This window comes from Pyxicephalus adspersus, chromosome 8 (assembly GCF_032062135.1).
Source record: "Pyxicephalus adspersus chromosome 8, UCB_Pads_2.0, whole genome shotgun sequence".
NCBI classification, from domain to species: Eukaryota; Metazoa; Chordata; class Amphibia; order Anura; family Pyxicephalidae; genus Pyxicephalus; species Pyxicephalus adspersus.
In genome coordinates this window covers 16,972,173-16,993,463 of record NC_092865.1, presented here as the reverse complement: position 1 = coordinate 16,993,463, position 21,291 = coordinate 16,972,173, and the positions used below count along the sequence as shown (strand labels likewise).

Below are 21,291 nucleotides of genomic sequence, written 5' to 3'. Positions count from 1 at the left end.
ACCACTGGTCAGTGATGCAGCTGGTTCCCTATTTAATGTACAGAACTGTGTAATATGTTGGAGCTATGAAAATACTCTTTATTTATAATAAAAATATTAATATTATTATTATTATTATTATTATTAATAATAATAATAATAATAATAATAATAATAATAATAATATTAATATTTATGGGTGGGGTAAGTAGTTTTGGTAGGGTTGACAATACCTGGTTATGTTGGATCTTCTTCAACTTTTTTCTTTAGGCTTACATGGGCATCACCGTGTCAAATGAGATGTTGGCTAACTTTAACTCTTGGGTAGTAAGCCATTGGATCTTAGTTCTACAATGCAGCTGTACTGTCAACCTTGGGTTTACCAATGAAGTATTTTTGATCTTGGTTAACATTAACCAGGTAAAGTGGGGTTCAAGTGGGATTCCAATCCTCATCTTGCAGTCAAGTTTAGGAGAACTGTAACTTTAATGAAAACATTTGCCAGACCCCCATTGAGCTGTTGTTGGCATCAAATATGATCATTTCCATGAAGATGCAGTCTTCAGCTTTACTTTTTTTCCTGCAGTTAATAATTTTCTGGAGATAGTCTGTTTAGTGGAAAATCTTAGGAAGAATACACCTGCCAGCAAATAAAGAACCTCTTCAGATAACCTCATGGGTGGGACCTAATATTGAAATTTGATATTACAGCATAACAGTTGCTCATGGGTGGGGTTAGATTTGTCACGGACCTTGGAAGATGCAGAATAGAAATTTGCTTAAGCCGCTGTTTACAAGTAATAAAGGTCAAATACATAGCTATTTAATCATATAAGTACATAAGTCTTAAAGGAATTAATAATAAAACATGTTGTATATGTTATGTGTTTACAGGGAATTTTAATTGAGAAATCAGTTATTCTCCACTGCATTTTCTTGCTCACATTGAACTTTTAAGGAAGGCAAAAAATTGCTGAATGAGATCCCTTTTGATTTAGAAAAGAGTTACAATAGCTGGCTTTGCCATTCTGTGAAGCCACTTTAGGTGGTTCTGTCACTTTTTGGTCCTTGAAGTTTTGTTCTGAAAGCACGCCACCCTGACAGTCAGACAAATCCATTTCCATTGTGAAAGTTTTTTTTTATTCTGTAAAGTCCTGCCAGATATTGCTTTGTGTCTTTCTTTTAATCCTTTTAATCCAGTTGAAAATGTTACAGGCCTGTTATTTTGTGCCAGGACAATTGGCATTTAAAAAACCACCATGTACATTTAATTAATATGGTTTTCCAATAAAGAGTTAATCTTATCCACTTATTTACAGCTGGTCCAATTATTTGATTTGTAACTTTCTGTTCATTTAAGCAGATCTCCGACCTATCACCTTCTAGTTCTCCCACCCCCCATTCTCCTCCTTCATACTTGAAATACTAGCTTCCTGGCTAGTATGATTTCCTAATTACTAACATTCCAGTCAAACTATCATCACACTAATATATGTATACATTTAAATATGTATATATATATATATATATATATATATATATATATATATATATATATATATATATATATATATATATATATATATATATATATATATATATACATATTTCAAGAGGACACCTCATAAAAATTATATGCACAGCATGACCTTCAGGTTTTTAGTGAGGGGAAAAAATATTTCCTTGCTATACTGTAAGATGTTCATTCAAATGCAAGCAAAGTGATTACTGATTCATCAACGTCTTGTATAGAGAAAATGTGCATATTTATGTGCTTAACGGTAGGAATTAATGCACCTGCTTCTGGCATAAATGGGTTATATTTTTCATTGTAAATTGGACTGTCTTAATAAATAATGTGTATTTTCTCCTGCCTCATTCCTTTTGATGTGCATTTTTCCAATCAGATAATATTTATCTGGAAAATTGCTCAAAAGTAGATACATAGGCGAATCCAGCTTATTTGATGGCAGACTTCATGTTTGCTTGGAAGGGTTATAAAGATATTTGCTTGTAAATCAATTTTATATTTAAATACAATATATAACTCTTAATTCCAATTGTCAGACCTGGCATAGTGTATGGGCCCAGAGGTGGAGAAATGAAAGAGATAATTAAGATATTCATAAAAAATTAAGACATAAGGTATATTATAAAAGCATAATTCCAAATTATTGAAATTTGAAAGCATTCATTTCCCAGCAGTTTTAAAAAAGACTGTAGATTTTGCTGCAATACTCTTCTCTGATCCAACACTGTCCCCCATAGTAAGTCTACTCCCCTACTAGATAGTGCGTCTTTAAGCCAGATTACTTAGGACATCTTGTGGCAGAGAAGAGTTACTGCAGGTGACAGAACCAAAGAGGAGGTGAGTATAGTGAGCGACATTTATTTTTGTTAACTGGAGACCTTTTTGGAAAACAAAATTGGCCAGGCTTATTGCAGTGCAAAAACTAGATCTCAGATTTTCAAACAGGCACTTCTAGAGGTCTGCACCCATGTTCATTTAAATTTTAGACTTTCTAATGAGCACCATAATTTAGGGAGCTATGTTATAGAAGAATGAGAGACTGGGTAGTCACAGTTTAGTTTGTTATCTCCCTCCTACCATGCATTACTGTTGGTCATTGTATCTATCCATCATATATATTGCCCAACAGGGTCTGCTACATTGCTGGTGATCATTGTATCAGAATAAGTCACAGGTACACTTTAATTACTAACACAGTTATAGGGGTTTGATCAGTGACTTAATTAGATTTATTGACCTACAGAGCCTGTATATTAGACTTGCTATTAACTATACCCTGAATGCTACAATGGCTGCCATAAATTTATTCACAGTATAAGGAGTTCTATTTGCAAGTGAACCCTCATAAATCTACATAAATATCCTCAAATTCAGAATTTTCTACGCAGCCATTGATACCATATAGTTGCTTTTGTCCAGCAACGTATGGCCTCCATTTACCCCAAGAGACCTCCGGGTGCCATGTGTTACGGCAAAAGTGGTAAAATCTGTTATTCCAGGGGTACATTGAATAAATGTATTAGGGTTTTATTGACAACAAAATTGAACTGCTGTGATATTGCACAGAAAATGTGTTTTATTAATGCAACACAATGGAAATCTGTGAATGGGACCCCAATTCACAGTTTATAATTGATGTACTATGTACAGCTTCAAATATAAATATCCCTTTGCAGACTTGTTTTGGTTAAAGGCAATATGTAGGGGTTATGCATATGTACGTTAAATAGAAAACATTGCATATGTGGCGCTTTGGGTTCCTTTTCAAATGTTTTCTTTTGTTTCCTTTTTTGTATAAAGACTGTTATTTACAAGACTCAACAACTCTAGTAAGAACACCAAAGAAAGTAAATCAATTCATTCCAATCTTTAAAAAAATCAGCATTTATTGTTTCGTTTTAAGGAGAAATATTTATTAACCTTTATTTTTTATTTCACTTCTTTTACAGCAACAGAGAAGACTTGATCTTCTTACCATTACCAACCCCGGTGAGTACCCAAACAATATACTCAACACCTGTGGCCAACAAACATTTTCTTGGAATGATCAATATGTCTAATCAATAAGACACTCTTAAAGTTTGGTAATTTCTGTGTTTCACTAATAAAAATTGAAATAAGACATCCAAAATAGTAAAACGTACACAATTGTGCATTATGATTACTATGCAATTCAGGAAAAATGAACCTGAAAATTTTCTAAATATTTAATGGAATAACATTAGTCTTATGTATTGTAATGGGGTTTATAAATGTAAAAATGCAGCAGAATAAAAAAAACTTGCTTACAGAAATTCAGCATACTCCAATATATTCCTAAGCAGGATCCCATATTGTAGTCCATTGAGCTTTAATTGTCAAGGTATGATGACCACCATGTGTTCTATCAGATGATGGAACCAATCCCCCGTCAATTTATCAATGTGCGGTACCTTCCACATATGTAGGCCTTCCAGAAGCTTATTATAATACATTTAATGACTTCCAGACATACTTTCTGATGTCAATGTAGTGACCCTCTATGGCAGTGGTTGCCAACCGGTGGTCCGTGAGAAAATTTTGGTGCTCCGGGGCTCTGGCCAATTCACCTCCCACCGGGATCAGGCGAAGTACCCTGCTGGGTGGGGGCAAACCGGCCAGTGCCGCTGACCATGTCTGCTGTATGGATCGCAGGCTCAGGGTGGTGGGTTGTGTCTCTGGAGAGTGGGCAGGTTCTGGTATCATGCCATCACTCTGTGGGTTTCTTCCCATTTGAGTGACAAATGGCTCCCCGCACATGTGCAGTCCGGACTCCGTAAATTTGGTGGTCTGTGATGACCAAAAGGTTGGCGTCCCCTGCTCTATGGTGTCCCCCTTCCCTCAGCTTATGTAGGGATGTGAAGGGAGAGAAGAAGTTGCTGGGCAAACTCAGCAATCTCTAATGGTACTTCTCTGTTTCCTCTTGGATTGCTGACTGCAACATCCAGGAACAGATTTTTGCAGATCAACTTGTCTACTGTCTGTCCACAAGCCTTAGTGTTAAGCTAAAGAGATGCTTTAAATACTATTTCTGTGGCAGTGCAACCTACGCTAATAAATTCAATACATATATGAACATTATCATTTAGCCAGACCGAAGACCAGCAAAGTGACATAATGATTTATGGAGATAACTATGCTATAAAATACATCGGTATATATATTTGGGACCCTGTATATGATCGATATTATAATGATTACCATTCTGTATCACAAAAGAGATTACTAATTAAAGAAATGAGAAATCTTATTGGTTTTGATATTGGGCACCATAACACATAATGATTACCCTTCCCATATTTAAAAAGGACATAGAGCAAAGGGGTGTATCTATAATTTAATATTAGACTCCAATATCACAAAAGAGTGTATCTGTGATTTATTATTCAGCTCCAATATCACACGTCAGCATTTTCTGTGTAGTTTTTTATATCATGCAATATATTTACTTTAAAATACATATGATTGCTTATTTGTCCTTCTTTCCATGATTTAAATTCAATAAATACATTAAATATGCCAATCCTGTTTAAAACAATAATACCTCCCAACTCCGTATTGCCTCTACAGTGATTCTATCTCTATTTGTCCAAAGTATTGTCATCTGCTTAAAAAAATACACTTCCCATATTACAGTACATTAATGATTGATTTTGTCTGTTTAGGTCATATCCGGTTCAGAAGGGGGGCTGTATGAATGAGAAATATGTTGTTTAACTATTTCTGCTACTTATTTGTAAAAATGATTCTGTCTAGTAATGTATGGCCAACCTATTAAAGCAGAGAGGAAATATTGACTTGAATTCTTTATCAGTGGTTTGAAATAATATAAAAATAGGTACATTTTTTTTGGATCTGTATTAAAGTTGGCTTGGTGAAACCCAGCAGAAAAGATCTCAGAAAGGGTGGGACAGAACAGAGGGCCAATTATGTTTTCTACATTACAGGGTGTTGTCTATCACTGCAAACATGCTTCCAGGAGATGCTGCCCATTGATGATCTGAATAGTGTTTTGATATAAGGCCTGATTTAACCTCCCTAGCGGTTCATTTCTTTCCGTTTTTATATGTCTAAAAGTGGTACATTGTTTTTCATGAAAATTTATTTTACAGTATAATATAACAGTATGAGTATAATAAAGTTTGAAACACAAAATCATGTAAAAACAATAAATTGAATAAATAAAAAAAATCTATATATTAAAAAAAAAAATTAATTTTTTTAAATTAAAAAAAAAAAATACACATTATACTCATATATAGAGTACTCATATACTCTATTATATATACTGTAAAATAAATGTTCTTGAAAACAATGTACTGCTTTTACACATAAAAATCCAATGTATTGCATTCAATATAGTTATTTTGGATTGAATCCAATACAAATGGATTTTGAATTTCCCACCCCGCCGGCAACGTACACACGCACCATCACCAGGAACTCCCCGGTTACTCATCGTGTGCAGAAGCAGGAAGAAGAAAGAAGATGGAGAATGCGGCGCTGGACGTTGCGGGACACCGGCGGATCAGGTAAGGCTCTATTTACTAACCTTCCCAAAGGTTTACATACCCCGAGTGTGACTCGGGGTTACCACTTTTAGCAACTTTTTTCTACCCCGAGCCACACTCGGGGTTACCTCTAGGGAGGGAAATAAAGCTCTCCAAGACTAGAGAGGCTACGCTTTTATCGGTGAAGCTGGATGATCCAGCAAACCTGGAATGGATCTGGTCCAGGATTGCTAACAAATAGCAAATTTCTTTTAAGAAATCCATTCCATGTTTCTTGGATCACCCAGCTTCACTATGAAAAGTGTATCCCCTCCAGCCTTGGAGAACTTTAATAAATCAGGCCCATAGTGTAGGTGCTGGGTGGTGCAAAGATAGAAGATTTGATAACATCCTGCTGGTTATGCGGCAGAATAATAATAATTTATATTAAACTTAACAAAGAATATTTTGGCACATAAGAAACATGAAACATGAACATATGTATTTCAAATGTATTTAGCTGTTAGGTTGGAGTTCGGCATTAATATGAGATCAGTCGGTGCCATTTCCAGTAATTATCTGCTGTGACCTGGCACAGGTCAGTACCCAGAGTGCCCAATTCTACACTGCTTTTTGCTAAAGAGTCAAAGATTTACTCAGAAGGTGCCAAAACCATGGACTTTCTTCTGCTGATAACTTGGCAATGACAACATTACCAATGTATGTCTTCAGCACCGAGATCTTGCTCTATCTGATATATTTGTTCAAAGGGACAGCCTGTACCCGAATCAAATGTATTCTTATGACGTCCAATTTACTAAAATATTTAAAGTTTTTTTTTTATTTGTCATTCATTTTCTTTGACCACTTTACCCATTATTTCCTGTTCTTACCCCCAATATACCCAATATTGTATTTGTTGCATATTTTGTGCTAAAGTCCATGAGCCGGTTGTTAAGGGGCAATACAGTGTCTTTGCAAGGCTTTTGTTCTTTCTAGGTGTGACCTCACTTTGCCAGTGATGCCACTGCTGCTAGTTCAACTAACCAGCGATTCATAGGAGGCAAACATTAGGGTTAAGAATACATAAAAGGTGGTGCACACTTCATTTGCTACATCCTATCTTCTCTCCTGTATGTGGAATGTTTCCTTTAGTATTGCTTGGGTATAAGAATACTCAGCGTTGGCTGTAAAGGTGAATACTACTATTACCAATTTTTTGGAATTTTTTTTTCTTGGTCTGGTGATCTCTGTAGATTCCCGATATTGTACATATTTGAGGCCTCTGTATAACTTCACAACAGTTTCTAGTCCTGAAGGTGAGGTGGATATTGGTGGAACATTGTTACCCAGGGTTGGAACGTGATCCATCAGCAAGAGCAATCTTTAGGTATATGTTACTGGTCTTGCCTGCCTATCCCAAACTCTGTAGGAGAGCCAATGCAAAGACCAATAATATACACCCATCATGTTATAAGAGGTGCCAAAAACTAATTGATGTCAATTTATTTTAAATTTAGCATTTTAATAAACATAATGGCAGTTGCTGGCACCAAGAGTAAGACTGTACTAATGAGTACTAATATTACTCATTGGGTCTTATTTATTAAAGCTCTCCAAGGCTGAAGATCATCTTTCATCAGTAAAGCTGGGTAGTCCAGAAAACCTGGAATGGATCTGGTCCAGGATTGAAAAAAAATTGCTGGCAAATGACTTAAGAAATACATTCCAAGTTTGCTGGATCACCCAGTTTCACTTATAAAAGGGAATCTTCTCCAGCCTTGGAGAGCTTTAATAAATCAGGCCCATTGTGCTATTATTTAAAGAAGAATATATTACAATGATGACTCCTATAATAAATGTTTGCAGCTAAATAACCAATCTGAAACTCCATGATGCAGGCAGTAAGCTGATAAGTTGTGAGACTCTTGATCTGATACAGTATGAAAAACAGGTGCTCACATTCAAATATCAAATATCAAACATACTCTTGCCCCACAAAAGCCTACTTTAATGAATCAGGCCTAATGAGTAATATTAGTACTCATTAGTACAGTCTTACTCTTGGTGCCAGCAACTGCCATTATGATTATTAAAATGCTACATTTTAAATAAATTGTCATCAATCAGTTTTTGGCACCTCTTATATCATGATGGGTGTATAGTATTGGTCTCATATCATTCTCTCAGTTTTAATTTAGGCTGGGCTAAACACTGGCTTTGAACCCTCTTGTCTTTTCCTTTGGTGGAACATACCTCTTACCACTGCTCACATTCAAATAACATTTTGATATACAGTGGGTCTGATTTCTTAAAGCTCTCCAAAATTGGAGAAGATTGACTATTATGGTAGAACCTGGGTGATCTAGCAAACCTGGAATGGTCCAGGATTGAAAACATTTGCCAAGGAATAGCAAAAGATTTTGCTCGATCACCCAGGTTCACCTATGATAGTCTGTCTTCTCCAGTCTTTATTAACTTTAATAAATCAGGCTCATTGCATATATATAATGAGAGTAGCATGATGTAAATTAGCATTTTAGTCCTAATCACAACATGCTTTGTACCTGGTTGTAGTTTCTCTTTTAAAGGCAAAACACAGCGTTGCCCAGAATTTACTCTGCGTATTAACAGTCTACGTTCCTTTTGACAGATGTTCCACCCCTTGGCAATAGAGAAGCATTTTGTTCCTTTTAGCCGCATTCAGTATTAAGTAATCAAGTTAATGTATGCCGAACGCTTTCCCAGCAATAAAACTAATGATGACATTCAGCTATTAGTGACAAACGTCCCTATGATCAGATGTTTGTAGGCACCAAAAATATATATTTTTCTTTAAATGCCCTGTTACTGCCATAAAATGTAGAAAATTTAGAACGTGGACATGCATAATCCACTCTGAGTATATTCATATTTTTAATATGATAATGATATCTGAGGTTTTTCTTCAGAATTTGTCAGGGTTCATACCAGTTGCAAGAATAAGTAAGGAGGTTTTTCTGTTCTAAAATTCAGTTCAGCCTACATTAAAGAGCAACAAGTAAAATCAGTGAACTGCAAAGGCTATGCGGGAGTTGTTTGCACTGTGAGCATCTTTTTTATACTTTTAAATTGTGCCTCCAATAAGCAGACTCAGTAATGTATGGCTCAGTAATGTATCACCCTTATTAACTTAATAAAAATAAAAATAAATAAAAACATATTGGAACCCCTGTCCCATGTCCTACAGTAAGTATTATACCATTATAATACTTATTTTATTTGTACTTTTACTGTAATATTGTAGACGGGTGAAGTTGGATCCTCGGACCACCTGAAGCATTTTGTATTGTAATCTTGACTAATACTTGTTTGACGCCTTCTCCTGAATATTCAATGTACTGGTCCTTGTGTTATAGAGAGGTGCCATTGAAAAGCCTTTTCTACCAGAAGTTATGCCTTATTGGGGCATACAAACATGTTAGCAATCTAGCCCCCAACAATCCTGTTTTTGTCATTGCTGAAGGGTATTGGTTTTAAAGCACCACATGGAAGTTTTGGAAAAACCTATTTTGTATATATGATCGGGACCATAATAACAATAATGTACAGTACACATGAACACAATTAAATATTGTTATTTTAGCCTTTGGGATTGGGAACTCCTCAACCCTGAAACACAACAGTTTATCAGTTTTTGCTGGTAACCTGATGACATATACAAAATAAAATTCACAACATACTTTTCCAAAGCTTCGGAGTGTGGTGCTTTAATCCAAATACAGTAGAACCCTGGTTATCCGGAACTCAGATAACTGAATAACCAGCACCCGACAGCTCCGCTTTTTTGATTGCTCCTGCAGCCCTAGCAGAGCTGGAGTATATGCTCTGCATCCAAGAATACATACTACAGTTCTGCTAGGGCTGCGGGAGCAATCAGGACAGCGGAACTGTCAGGAGAGCAGAGCTCCGCTGATTGCTCCTCTCTGTGAATAGCTAAGAAAAGGTAAACCCTGATGATGGCTCAAACGTCATCAGGATTTTCCTTTTCTCAGCCATTCAGCACTAGAGGTGAATGGGGACAAGTCTCCCCATTTAAATCTAGGGGCACCCAGCAGCCTCTTATATCATTCAAAGACTCAAGTATTCAGTTTTCATACTGTATATGTCTTCCTAAAAGCCATGCAGGATGTGTCACTCTTAGGGATAGGCAGATGATTTGTTGTGAAGTGTCACATTTACCTCTTACTCAATAAAGAGAAAGCACCTTTCTCCTGCGCATGCAGGCAGTTTTGACTTTGAGTGTGCATGCACTTCCAAGTTTTATCAGTTTCGCCCAGCCCGATGGCCAATCAGGAAATAGCCTCCTAATCATCCCTGGCTATTTAGCTAGCTCAGACACAGCACTCAGCATTCGTGCAACATGTTTCCACTAGTTCCAAGCCCTCTAGCTCTGCTGAGCAGTTCCTGTACACCTGTTGGTTATTTCAGTGTTTCCTCCGTCCAGCACCGGTGTTTACCCCTTGTTTCCCAGTCTGCTGGTTCCAGCCAATTCCCTTGTGCGGTTTCAGTGTTCCTCTGTTTGTGGTTATACCGTGTCACCTTTGCTTCCAGTGTCACCTGTGTTCCCTGTGTCTGTGGTGGCCCCTGTGTCACTGGTGTCTATTTCCTGTATCCCTGATATTGACCCCTGGCTTGTGACCTGACCTCTCTTGCTTGCTACGGCTTGACCCTGGCTTACCTTGACAATTGTTCTGCTTAGGGATTTAGTACCGTGTATTATCCCGCCAACCCTGGTGTGCCCAAGTACCGCAACACGGTGGTAACCAGCAGCACAGCATTCTCACCACCAGAGGCTCCGGAGAAGACCTGGTTGCCACTTAGACCTTGTCAGGGCTCACACCACCTTTGTGCAAGCTGTAGTGCCTCCTAGTGGCCCTGTCTCCCCAAGCATGACATGAAGTTGATTTTAACGCAAAAATTCTACTTTCACCATGGAAGAAAAATCAAATTTTCACAATTTTTCCTTGACAACTTACTTTTAGCAATTTTGGTCAAAAAGCACTTTTTTTTTTTTTTACATTGATTTAAGATACACATGTCACATGCATTAAATGTTCCCATTAGTAGCTTTAGCAATTCAGGGGCTTTGCAATGAGCTTGTTATTTCAGCAAGTTAAGTTCAGGAAATAGTGAACAAATGTAAGAAAATATGTATTTTTGCCGATATCAGTTTTTAAATTTTGCTTAGTTGCATCCATCTGGATTTCCCATACATTTCTTTATTCCATCTTTACGTGCTTGAAAATAGGATGTTTTTATTGGCTACGCAGATGGCACAGAATGGTAAATTTTGATGTTTCGTTGAGGAAAACCTTCTAACTCTTGAAGATGTATAAAGCCATAAGTTTTAGTCAAAGTTGAATTTTAACTAATGGTTTACTTTGGTTGAGAAGGTTCCAGAATATGACACAAGCCACCACAGTGGGACACCACAGTGCTTCTAACAAGGGCTGGAGATGCTAGTCCTGGATTCCATCAAGTTTAGCTGCATTCTTATTAGAACATCAACTTCACCCACAAAGTAAATTAGTGGTTGTGGAATTATCTTTAGAAGAATTCACCTTGAACTTTTGAAAGTTTTCTTTTTATTTATTTCAACTGTTATGCCTACAATCTTGCACTTGCAGAATTCTTTCTCCAGGTCACCTCAATGTTTCCATGAGCCTCGGCATGCCCCATTAATTGGATACTTGGGCATGAAAGTCCAGCGCTTGCCATTGAAAGCTGACATTTCTAACGAGATGACCTTTTCAGCACTCCGTAATGATTATCGTCTGGCTTTGTTTGGACACAATAATACATACTTCACACCACACAGAGAATATGGGCTTTGAAAACTATTCAAAATCCGGTTAGCCAAACAAGTAAATTGGGCGCAAACATTCATCAACCTGTTATTGTTCCGCTATCGATTTGAATGCTCTTTCATCTTTTCTGTTGCATTATGGAGTTCCAAATTAACTCCTATTCCTTATTCTTGTTTTCTCGGATTCTATTAAAAGGTCAAATGCTTTCAGAAAGACAGATCTGCAGGATAAAGGCAGTATGATAACCGTCACCCTTCAAATAACCTTTAAGAGGACTATCCTTCTCATGACTGTCGTAATTGATGTGCTCATTAGACAACCAAAAGCTGCGTCTAAATATTTGGATAATGTGGCAACAAGGATTAAAAGAACTACAGAAAAAAATCTTTACAAGAACCAATAATAGCTATTGTATATTTAAAAATATTTTTTCTTCTGCTGCAACTAGGTTTTGGTGTAATCACTTCCTGCCATGCTGCTTAGTGTTTTAGAATGTGGCAATATTTTCATATGGTTATTTTTATCAGAGCATATGGTTATGGTTAAGATTCTTACATTTTGCTAATTTGATTTCTTTGGATAAATGTTTTATTCCTGAACAAAATATATTTAAATTGGATCCTATGTTTTGTTGGTGCTTGCATCCTGGCATAAGATCAAGCAGAAAATGGGTCTCCTAAAATACGATTTTCCTTTGTAAAATAAATTGCCTAACTATTTGTTTTGTCTGTGTTGGTGTTAACCAGTAATCTTCACATTTTTTCTAATGAATCTAGAAAAGTTTTGACATTGACTTTTAATAAGGTACTCACATGGGCAGGGTAGTAATGGTCAAGAAAAGGAACCTGGGGGAAGAACTACAATATTTGGCCCCTGGGCCTTGAGAACACAATTGGATGGGTGAGTGGCATTATGGGAGTCAGTTTAGGTTTGCTGGTTTCTGTCTTATCAAACTTGGCTTTATGTGGTATTAGTATAAAAATTTTTATTATTAAAATTAATAAACAGGAATTATATAGCACCAATATATTACACAGCGCTGTACAATAAATAGGGGTTGCAAATGACAGGTAAATATAGACAATGACACCGGATCAGGAGAGCACACTGCCATGAAGAGTTTACAATCTAGGAGGTGGGGGAATTAACACACAAAAGAAGGGAAGATATGGAGTGGTGGGAAGTAGTGAGGGTTTGAAAAGAGGGAAGAAGAGGGGTAGGCTAGTTTGAAAAAATGGGTTTTGAGTGCTTTTTTAGATGAGCAGAAAGTAGGAGCATTTTCCTGTAATTTCCTGGAACAATAATGAGTTATATGACACATACTACCGACATTATCACCAAAGTTAAATTTATACTTCCTGATCACTAGGCTGAGCATTTTGAGATGTTTTCCTCCACCCCAGTGACTGTGAATCCCTATTTTAGTCTAATGGGAATCATAATCACACAAGGCTTGCTGAGGTTTAGTTAAAAAGGATGAAAAGATACCATAAATGTACCATTGAGACCGGAAACCACTATGTGATCACTATAGCATACATCAGCCAAAGCATTTAAACATTTGTGACGTGGAAAGCAGTTGGGTTATCTCTTGGAGATCCCTTTGCTTAATGCAACCAGTCATGAGAACTTATACAGGTCCTTCCCATTCAAAATAATTTCACTTTGCTGGTTTGACTTTGAAAGCCAGTGGAGGACATTTCAGATTTTGTAAGGTTTGCATGAAAGATTCTGGTTTTATAGTTTTTTCTTTTATTAGACTCCCTGGTATAAGTAGAACTAGTGGCTATAGAAGTAGGAAACCACTACTAAAACCATAGAGACGTTTGCACGTCAATCCTGTTTTTGTATATATATATATATATATATATATATATATATATTGTGTATTATATGTATAATATATATATATTGCATTCTGTCCTTTTGGAGCTGGAAAGTTGTAGTACTTCTGGTACAGGACACCCAGATTTTCATACTCTGCACCTTGGGGTTCACAAGCTGCAGGTGTGCTGAAAGCTAAACTGCGGTGTATGTAGTAAGAAAGTTATTCTCCTTTAAACCCCTGCATTAGCTTGGCTCCAGCAATTTAAGTGTCTCTTTTCTTCAAGGTTCTTAAGTCTAACCGATACATATTTGAAAGGTCAGTAGGAATTAATTGTGGTACAGGAAAATTAGATAAGGCTTTTTTACCTTACGACCACTGTTCTTTTGGCTCTGTCTTACTGGCTGTTTATCTTCCAACTGCCAGTTCACCTTTATTACAAATGAATTCTTTTGACCTGAATGCCCTGCACAAGCTGGCATGATTTCCACCTTTTTCAGGGCAACTAAACTTTAAATAAAGGTTTATCCACTATAGCAGGCAGTCTTGTGACATTCACAAATAAAAAAAAGCTGATAAAAATATGTTGAATGTTATCAATGTGAGGAGTCAGCCTATCCAAAACTAAAATTTTAGCTTCTTGGTAACAATGGGAGTGTTAAAATTGACCTGAACTCAAATGAAGATTTACAGAGGTATAGGGAACACCTAAAATAATATTTTTGGTCTATGCAGTACCATGCATAGCAATGTATTTCCAGTGCTTATACCATGATGTGCATTGAGCCTCAAAGGTAGTGTTACTGTTTGGGTTCAGGACAATTATAAAATTGAACTAAGCATCTGATATTTGGGTCATTTCTATTAAAGGTAAAAACGACTGCTGACTTCAATTAGCTTGTTCATTGTACACCCTTGGCTTAATGTACACAGCAGGAAGGCTCACGGGGCAGGCTTGCAGTTGCAAATTTTCATTAGTTGCAAGCTTGTAACCAGTTGGTACAGAAAGCACATTGTCCCAAAAACTAGCAGGCAGCATTCCCATTAGCTGGTGACTGTTAGGGGTGATGCCCCCCAACTCTAAACAGGGCAGAGTTCCCTATGAGTATGTTTCTATACATAGTGGGCAGCAGCTGCCTGGTATGTATGGTAAAAGGGTTCACATTGGTTTAGATTCGAATGTTGACACTTCTCCTAACCATTTTGGCAGTATAGTACTGCTTTTTTTGTCTCTATACTGGCCAGAAACTCCTTTACCAGTATGTACTGTTTTGTCCAATTACCTGGCAGCCTCACCAGCCAGTCAGCACACATATGTGAATGTTGCATGCTGATTTGCTGGGCTGTGGAGAGATGTCTTGAGTCTCTGGCCCCTGTGTGGTCCATTTCCCAAACTTGGATTGGCCATTGGGGGACCAATCCAACCTTGGGAAAAGCCTCACACACAATCGCCCCTAATAATCACCAAACAATGGGAATGCTGCCTGCCTGATAGTATTTTGGACACTGTACTTACTTTTTTTTGTGGGTAGCAACAAAGGGGATAGAGATTTGGGTGGACCTAAAGGCAGTGTTTTGGGAAAGCCAATGAAGGAAAATCAGCAGGACATGAGCTTATCCAAGTGTATCTTTTTTCTGTCTTTAAAATGATAAATCAGTGTTTCCCAACCTTTTAACATAGGCAGACCCTTGAAATAACTTCTGGGGACCCCCTGCTATACTTATTATATCTACAGCTCACATTACATTAGCATGGTAGTCAGTGGAAAGAATTCCTTCAACATTGCTTGCCAGTGGGAACAATGTCAACCTTAAAGAAGCTGACCTGAGAATCACAAATTTCTCATTGCGCAAGCAAACTCTAGAGGAATCCTGGTTGACAATACTGTGTTAGAGGAAATGGATCTGCCCCAGGAATATAGGGTGCCAATAGATAAGCATGTAAGGTTGTCAGGAAGTGTTTCAGTCCCCTGTATTTATTATTGTCCTCTTGCATTTTGCAAATGGTTCAATACTTTAATGCATAAAACTTAGGGTGGCTTACCATTACTGATCTATCTAAGGACATCTCATTTAAAAGGTGACAGTAATAAAAATCAAATCTTTTCCGGGTTATTTATATGCAAAGGCTTGACCATAACTTTGGTTATGCAGAAGGGTATATGGTAGAGCCGACTCTGCTCCACACACCAAATCACAACCAGCTATCCTGACAGTGTTAGATTTAGTATGACACAAAGATGGCACTCATTGGATGCTAATGGCCGAACGGGGACCCAGCATCTGTGCAAAGATCAATGTTATTGCTCATAAGAATGGTATTTTACTCCGGGATGGTTTTCAGATTATGAATAATTAGCTGTTTGTTCTGGGCTATTGATTAGTAGAATACCTTCACTTAGCGGTTCCGTACTTGCTGTTCGGAGACGGCAGACTTGCGTTGATTGCTCGTGCTGATTAAATGCTATTAACACCTCCTACAAGTGACCAGCTGCGAAACCAAGTTTCATCAATTAATGTAATTAAAGCAGAACCCCAGCCAAAAATATGGTTTGAGTCACAGCTCGTGTTCAATGAGAGATTCTATACAAATAAGGGCAGGCTGCCAGCTGCATTCTGTATTAACTAGGACTAGCAATAAAGGGAATAGGCTGTTTTGATCATGTTTAAATTAAAAGAAAATTTCACTAAAAAGATATAACCTTCATTATTTCCTTTAAAACAGGTGTCTTGCATAACATACTGCAAATTACAAACCTGTTTCCCTACTCCCTATTGCTCACATAGTTATTTTCCATGCCTTTTTCCCAAAGAAATGCCGTCATTTAAAAACCTACTTACTACCATTTCACGGTGCATTGGTGTTGGTGGCAGTCATTCTCCATAGTTAAAGCCTATGCAGTTTGGAGGAAGCTGTACAAATGAAAAAGAAAAAAATGCTGTTGCGTACTGTCAATTTATCTTTTGGGCAGTCTTCCTGGTTTGTTTTCATAGCAGTTAGAAGCTTTTTCCTTGTTCTTCATACATAAAAAAAAATCAGTGGAATCTAATTCCTGAAACAGCAGGAGACTTAAATTACCTCAATTTAGCTATTTCAGGTGCTACTTTATGAAAAGCAATTATGGTCTCGAATTAAAAATAGTGTGCCAAATCTATTGGAACAGCAAGGAAATCATAATTTTAATTCTGCTTTAAAAAGGAAGGAAACAAGGAAAAACTTTTACTGCTTACCTCTCTACCAGAAGTGGTTAAAAAATAAATAAAAATAAAAAAAAGTGAATATGAAAGTATTTTGATATTACAGTTTGAGATGCCGTGTTTGTATGTACAATTTAAGTAATAGATTAGGATAAAAGCTGAGAGGAGCTGCCAGCTGATCTGGGTAATGTGCCAGTAAACAAAATTCAGATTTTAAACACAAGTGGATAAAATGCTTGATGCATGCATGGTTTTTATTGTCTCCATAAAAATCTGTAAAGTATAAATATGTAAGGCAGACTGAAATGCCATTTCCATGCTAAATGGCATTAGGGCTATTTTGGCAGTGACGGCTCTTTATTTATGAATGACATTAAATTTAATGGAAAGATAAAAGAATGAATTTGATGTGAGGTAGCAGAATCACCCATTCTTTGCTGGGACCCTGAAATTCAGACTGAAGTCACAATCCTTTTGCTGCTCTGCTAGAGCCCGTTTGGTAGTTTAAAGAAAATTGAAATCAATGTTTTTTGGTTACCCTTTACATTCATACAGCCATTTGATTACAAAACAGTGTGACAGGCATCCGATTACCATTATACGGCTGTTTTTGTGGCCGTGGCCAACTGCAATCTCTGAATCTCATCTTTTGGATGGCATTGTAAGGGATTGTTTAATACATCTGCAGTATACTCATTTGGCGCAAAAAACGTGTATAATATAAATTATGTCAAGCTGGTAAAACATTGGGAACCCTGCCACCTGTATACCTTAATATCTCTGGCTCTATATCCCTCTATAAACCCTATCCTGTGCGGGGCATTTGGCTTTGGATACAAATTTGTTCCTGAACTTCAATAAATTGTATTGTCTATATGTCTCCATTCGCATTTCCTGATGAAGCGGACTTGTATCTGTGAAACACGTAGGGAAATTATGAGTTGTGAGGTTGCCTAAAAATCTCTTTATTGATTTGAATAATGAGATGAATGTATGCCCATTTATATATGTGTTGATAAGTAAAGATTTAGTATAGTATAGGACTACAACCTCATAAGGTGGAGACTGTATATGTGAGCACTCTTGGTTATATCTGTGTCAGAGTGATGGAATTTTATATTTATAAGGAACTTTTTGTAAATAAGATGCTTGTATTTTAGCTATTACCTTCATCTTGCCTTAAAAGTCCCCAGATACTTACTTTTTTATTGTTTACAAAACAGTTACATTTACAGGAGGTCAGTCTAATTAGATGGTGCGTATTAGCAGTTCCTATTTGATGGGATTTTAATGATGGAAAACAACACACTACATATGTGGTTTTCATAGCTTGTATTGGTGGATTGTTAGTGATAACATGTAATGCTTTATGTATTTTTCTATTGAAATAAAAACATGCATAGGACCATCCTATATTCCAGGAAAGTGTTGCAGTTAAATGAAAGTTCTGCTTGATGAACCAACTTGGTGCGGAGTGGGACACATAGCAGCTGAAGGGTTGTTAGGAAGCATATTGACATCCTCAAGGAACATTGCCTGCCCCTTCCACAATAATGAAGCTGTCTGATTGTAAATATTTCATTGCAGAACTATAGTTCTGCTTTAAAGCAAAAGTAAACTAAAAAAAAAAAAAAAAAAAACTTTACCTTTGCAGATCTGTCCATCCCTCCAGAGGATTTGTGGATCAGGTCCTGCGTCATTGTGGTATCCTCCTTTGTCCCTGCCGCCATCATCTTTGCTCTTCTTTCTTCTTCTGCCTAGGTCACCCAATCTCATACTGTGCAGGCTGGAGATCGAGTGATGTAGGTGGGGAAAATAAATGCCAATCTCACTGTGCATGCACGTTTTTTACTCCCATTGAAGAAAAAGTTTGGGCATGCACAAAAGGAGCAGCCAGAAGCCTCCTGGAATCCAAGACTTATGTATCCTTGGAGGCTCTGCGCTCCCATTCTGTCTTTACCTATTTTTTAATAAAAGTTAAACCTCCTCCCCCTAAAAAAGAGGGTAATTTTTACCTTATATAAAAAGGTTGTCTACCCTTTTATGTAAAGCAAAAATTTTAGTTTAGGTCCATTCTAAACTACCTTACCTGTCCATCTAAGACTAACCTGTGCACAGGGTGACAATGTTATATAGTTCTCCAAACTTTTTAAGGTAAAGAAGAGCGAGCTTTGTAGCTCAAAGAATATATATATATATATATATATATATATATATATATATATATACCGTATTTTTCGGACCATTAGACGCTCCGGACTGTGCCCGCCCATGAAAGAGGAGGACACTGGCTGCGGGGACCGGCGGGGATACAGGTAAGTAAAAAAATATGCATTCGGACCATAAGACGCACCCTGATTTTCCCCCTACTTTAGGGGGAAAAAAAGTGCGTCTTATGGTCCGAAAAATACGGTATATATATTTGTCCTAAAGGAAGACAACTGAGAAAGAAAGAGGAACAAAAACTTAGATCTGACCAGAGGGGCAGACTCTTTAAATTAGGCAAAGTTGGGTATGGAAAACGCGGCTGCATAAATTCTCTTTAGTGCTGTCAACCTATTACTGAAAGTGTAAAAATAATGGATCTACGGGAAGAATCAACAAATAATAAAACTATATTGCAGGGGTGACTCAGAAAAATAAAAGCTGCTGAGTTAAAAATAATGGTAAACTGAATCAAAGATGTCATATGTAACAAATGTATACAATACAAGTAAGTAATGAGATACAGCATAACAGCACAACTTTTTATCTATTAAGGTAAATCATTATTTGCTATCTAAAAATCTGGAATTCATGCCTAAAGCCTGTAAAAACATCCAATGGATGTCAGAGGATTGTTGCTGGAAACACTCTTTTATGATAGTTTCCAGAGACAGATGAATAAATGAACGCTATAGAAGGGAGCAGCATTTGGTCCCAATTTTTCCACCATGGTGGATTGATGAACAACGTAGGAGTACCACTGTACACGTCAGATTTTCGCTGTACACAAACACGGCCATTCAGCGCCCACATTTATCAGACGTGTGTACCTAGCTTAAGTGTTAAGCATTACCCATACAAAGCCATTTTAGCTAGAAATGAAAGCTGCCAACTGATCAGATTACAACCATCAAATATATTTGTTGTCCCTCTAACAAAAGAAAAATAATTTCCACTAATATAATATTTAGCCCAAAAAAAGTTACCTTGTTTATTGCTACACTAATAACCTGATTCCCAGCACTTTACAATAGTGCACGCTGTATAATGTTAGTGGTGTATTTTGGATTAATGAAGGCAATAGAGTCTGTTTTATAACTAATTAGTTTTGTTATAGCTGGAGAATAAAAGCCTAATGCCTCCCATTTTTCATGTCCTGTAAACTACTGTTTTGCAATTTATGGTGTGACCAGAGCTTGCACTTTGGTTCGCACTTTTCTTTATGAGTGTTTTGTGTCTAAAAGTTAAATGGTAAGCAGTCAGATTTCAGTTCACCTTTGTTGTGTCAGTAAGAGAAGTGTACGGATTAGTTGTGATGGGTGACTGCAGCTAATGTAGAGATATAATTAATTCTGACTTCAGGCTTGGAGATCACTTGTAGCTCCAGATACCGAGCAGCTATGGACTGCTTCCGTCTATACTGGAGATACTCTGTACCAGTGTTTCTCAACCTTTTAACATTGGGGAACCCTTGAAATAACTTTCAGGTCTCCAGTGTATCTTTCTACAATTACAATATCCACAGCTCACAGTACATTAATGTAGTGATCAGTGGGAAGAATGTCTCTTACATTGCTGGCCATTGGGAAGAAAGTCACCCTTATAGATAGCCAAAAAGATCATTGGTGTCAGTTAAACTGACCTAAGAGGCACATATACCTCATTGCTCAAGAAAACCCTTGTCAACCTCTGGAGGAACCCTGCTTGAGAAACACTTATCTATACTACTGATCGGGGGAATTGGAAGGACCAGATTCTGATTAGAAATGGCTGTAAAAGAAGCCATCAGCCTTAAGTTATTAGAATTAAATTGGCCTTACCTATAACAAACTGTGTCCCCCTCTTCTTTTTTTTAGTTATTTTAATTATTATTTTAATTATTTTGAGCTTAACACCACACCTTGAGATTTTAGGTTCATCAAAAGCTGAACTGTTTTATTTATTTTCATGGTGTTATACTAATACAAGGCAAAAATACTTGAAATGACCCCTGATCCCTGGTTTTCAAGATCAGTGAACTTCAAAATAAATTTGTTCACCACTCAAATGCCCAGTGCTAGGCCATTAACTTGAGGCTTATTGCCAAAGCTGTAAAAAAGCTCCTCTGCACTCTAGTTAAAAACACAAGACAAAGTTCCACCAGCATTCACATTATATCAGACTGGAACCTGGACTAGAGGTCAACTTCTATAACTA

The 21,291-nt window shown here is 37.1% G+C and overlaps 1 protein-coding gene across 2 annotated transcripts in view; it reads left to right on the top strand.

Moving 5' to 3' along the window:
- The window catches only part of AGBL4 (AGBL carboxypeptidase 4), a 917,984-nt gene that overhangs the window by 553,077 nt on the left and 343,616 nt on the right, over nucleotides 1–21,291 (top strand). For both annotated transcript variants that reach the window (XM_072419611.1, XM_072419609.1), the window contains exon 6: nucleotides 3,460–3,499. In XM_072419611.1, coding sequence (XP_072275712.1) covers nucleotides 3,460–3,499 — 40 coding nt within the window. The remainder of the gene's footprint in view (nucleotides 1–3,459; nucleotides 3,500–21,291) is intronic.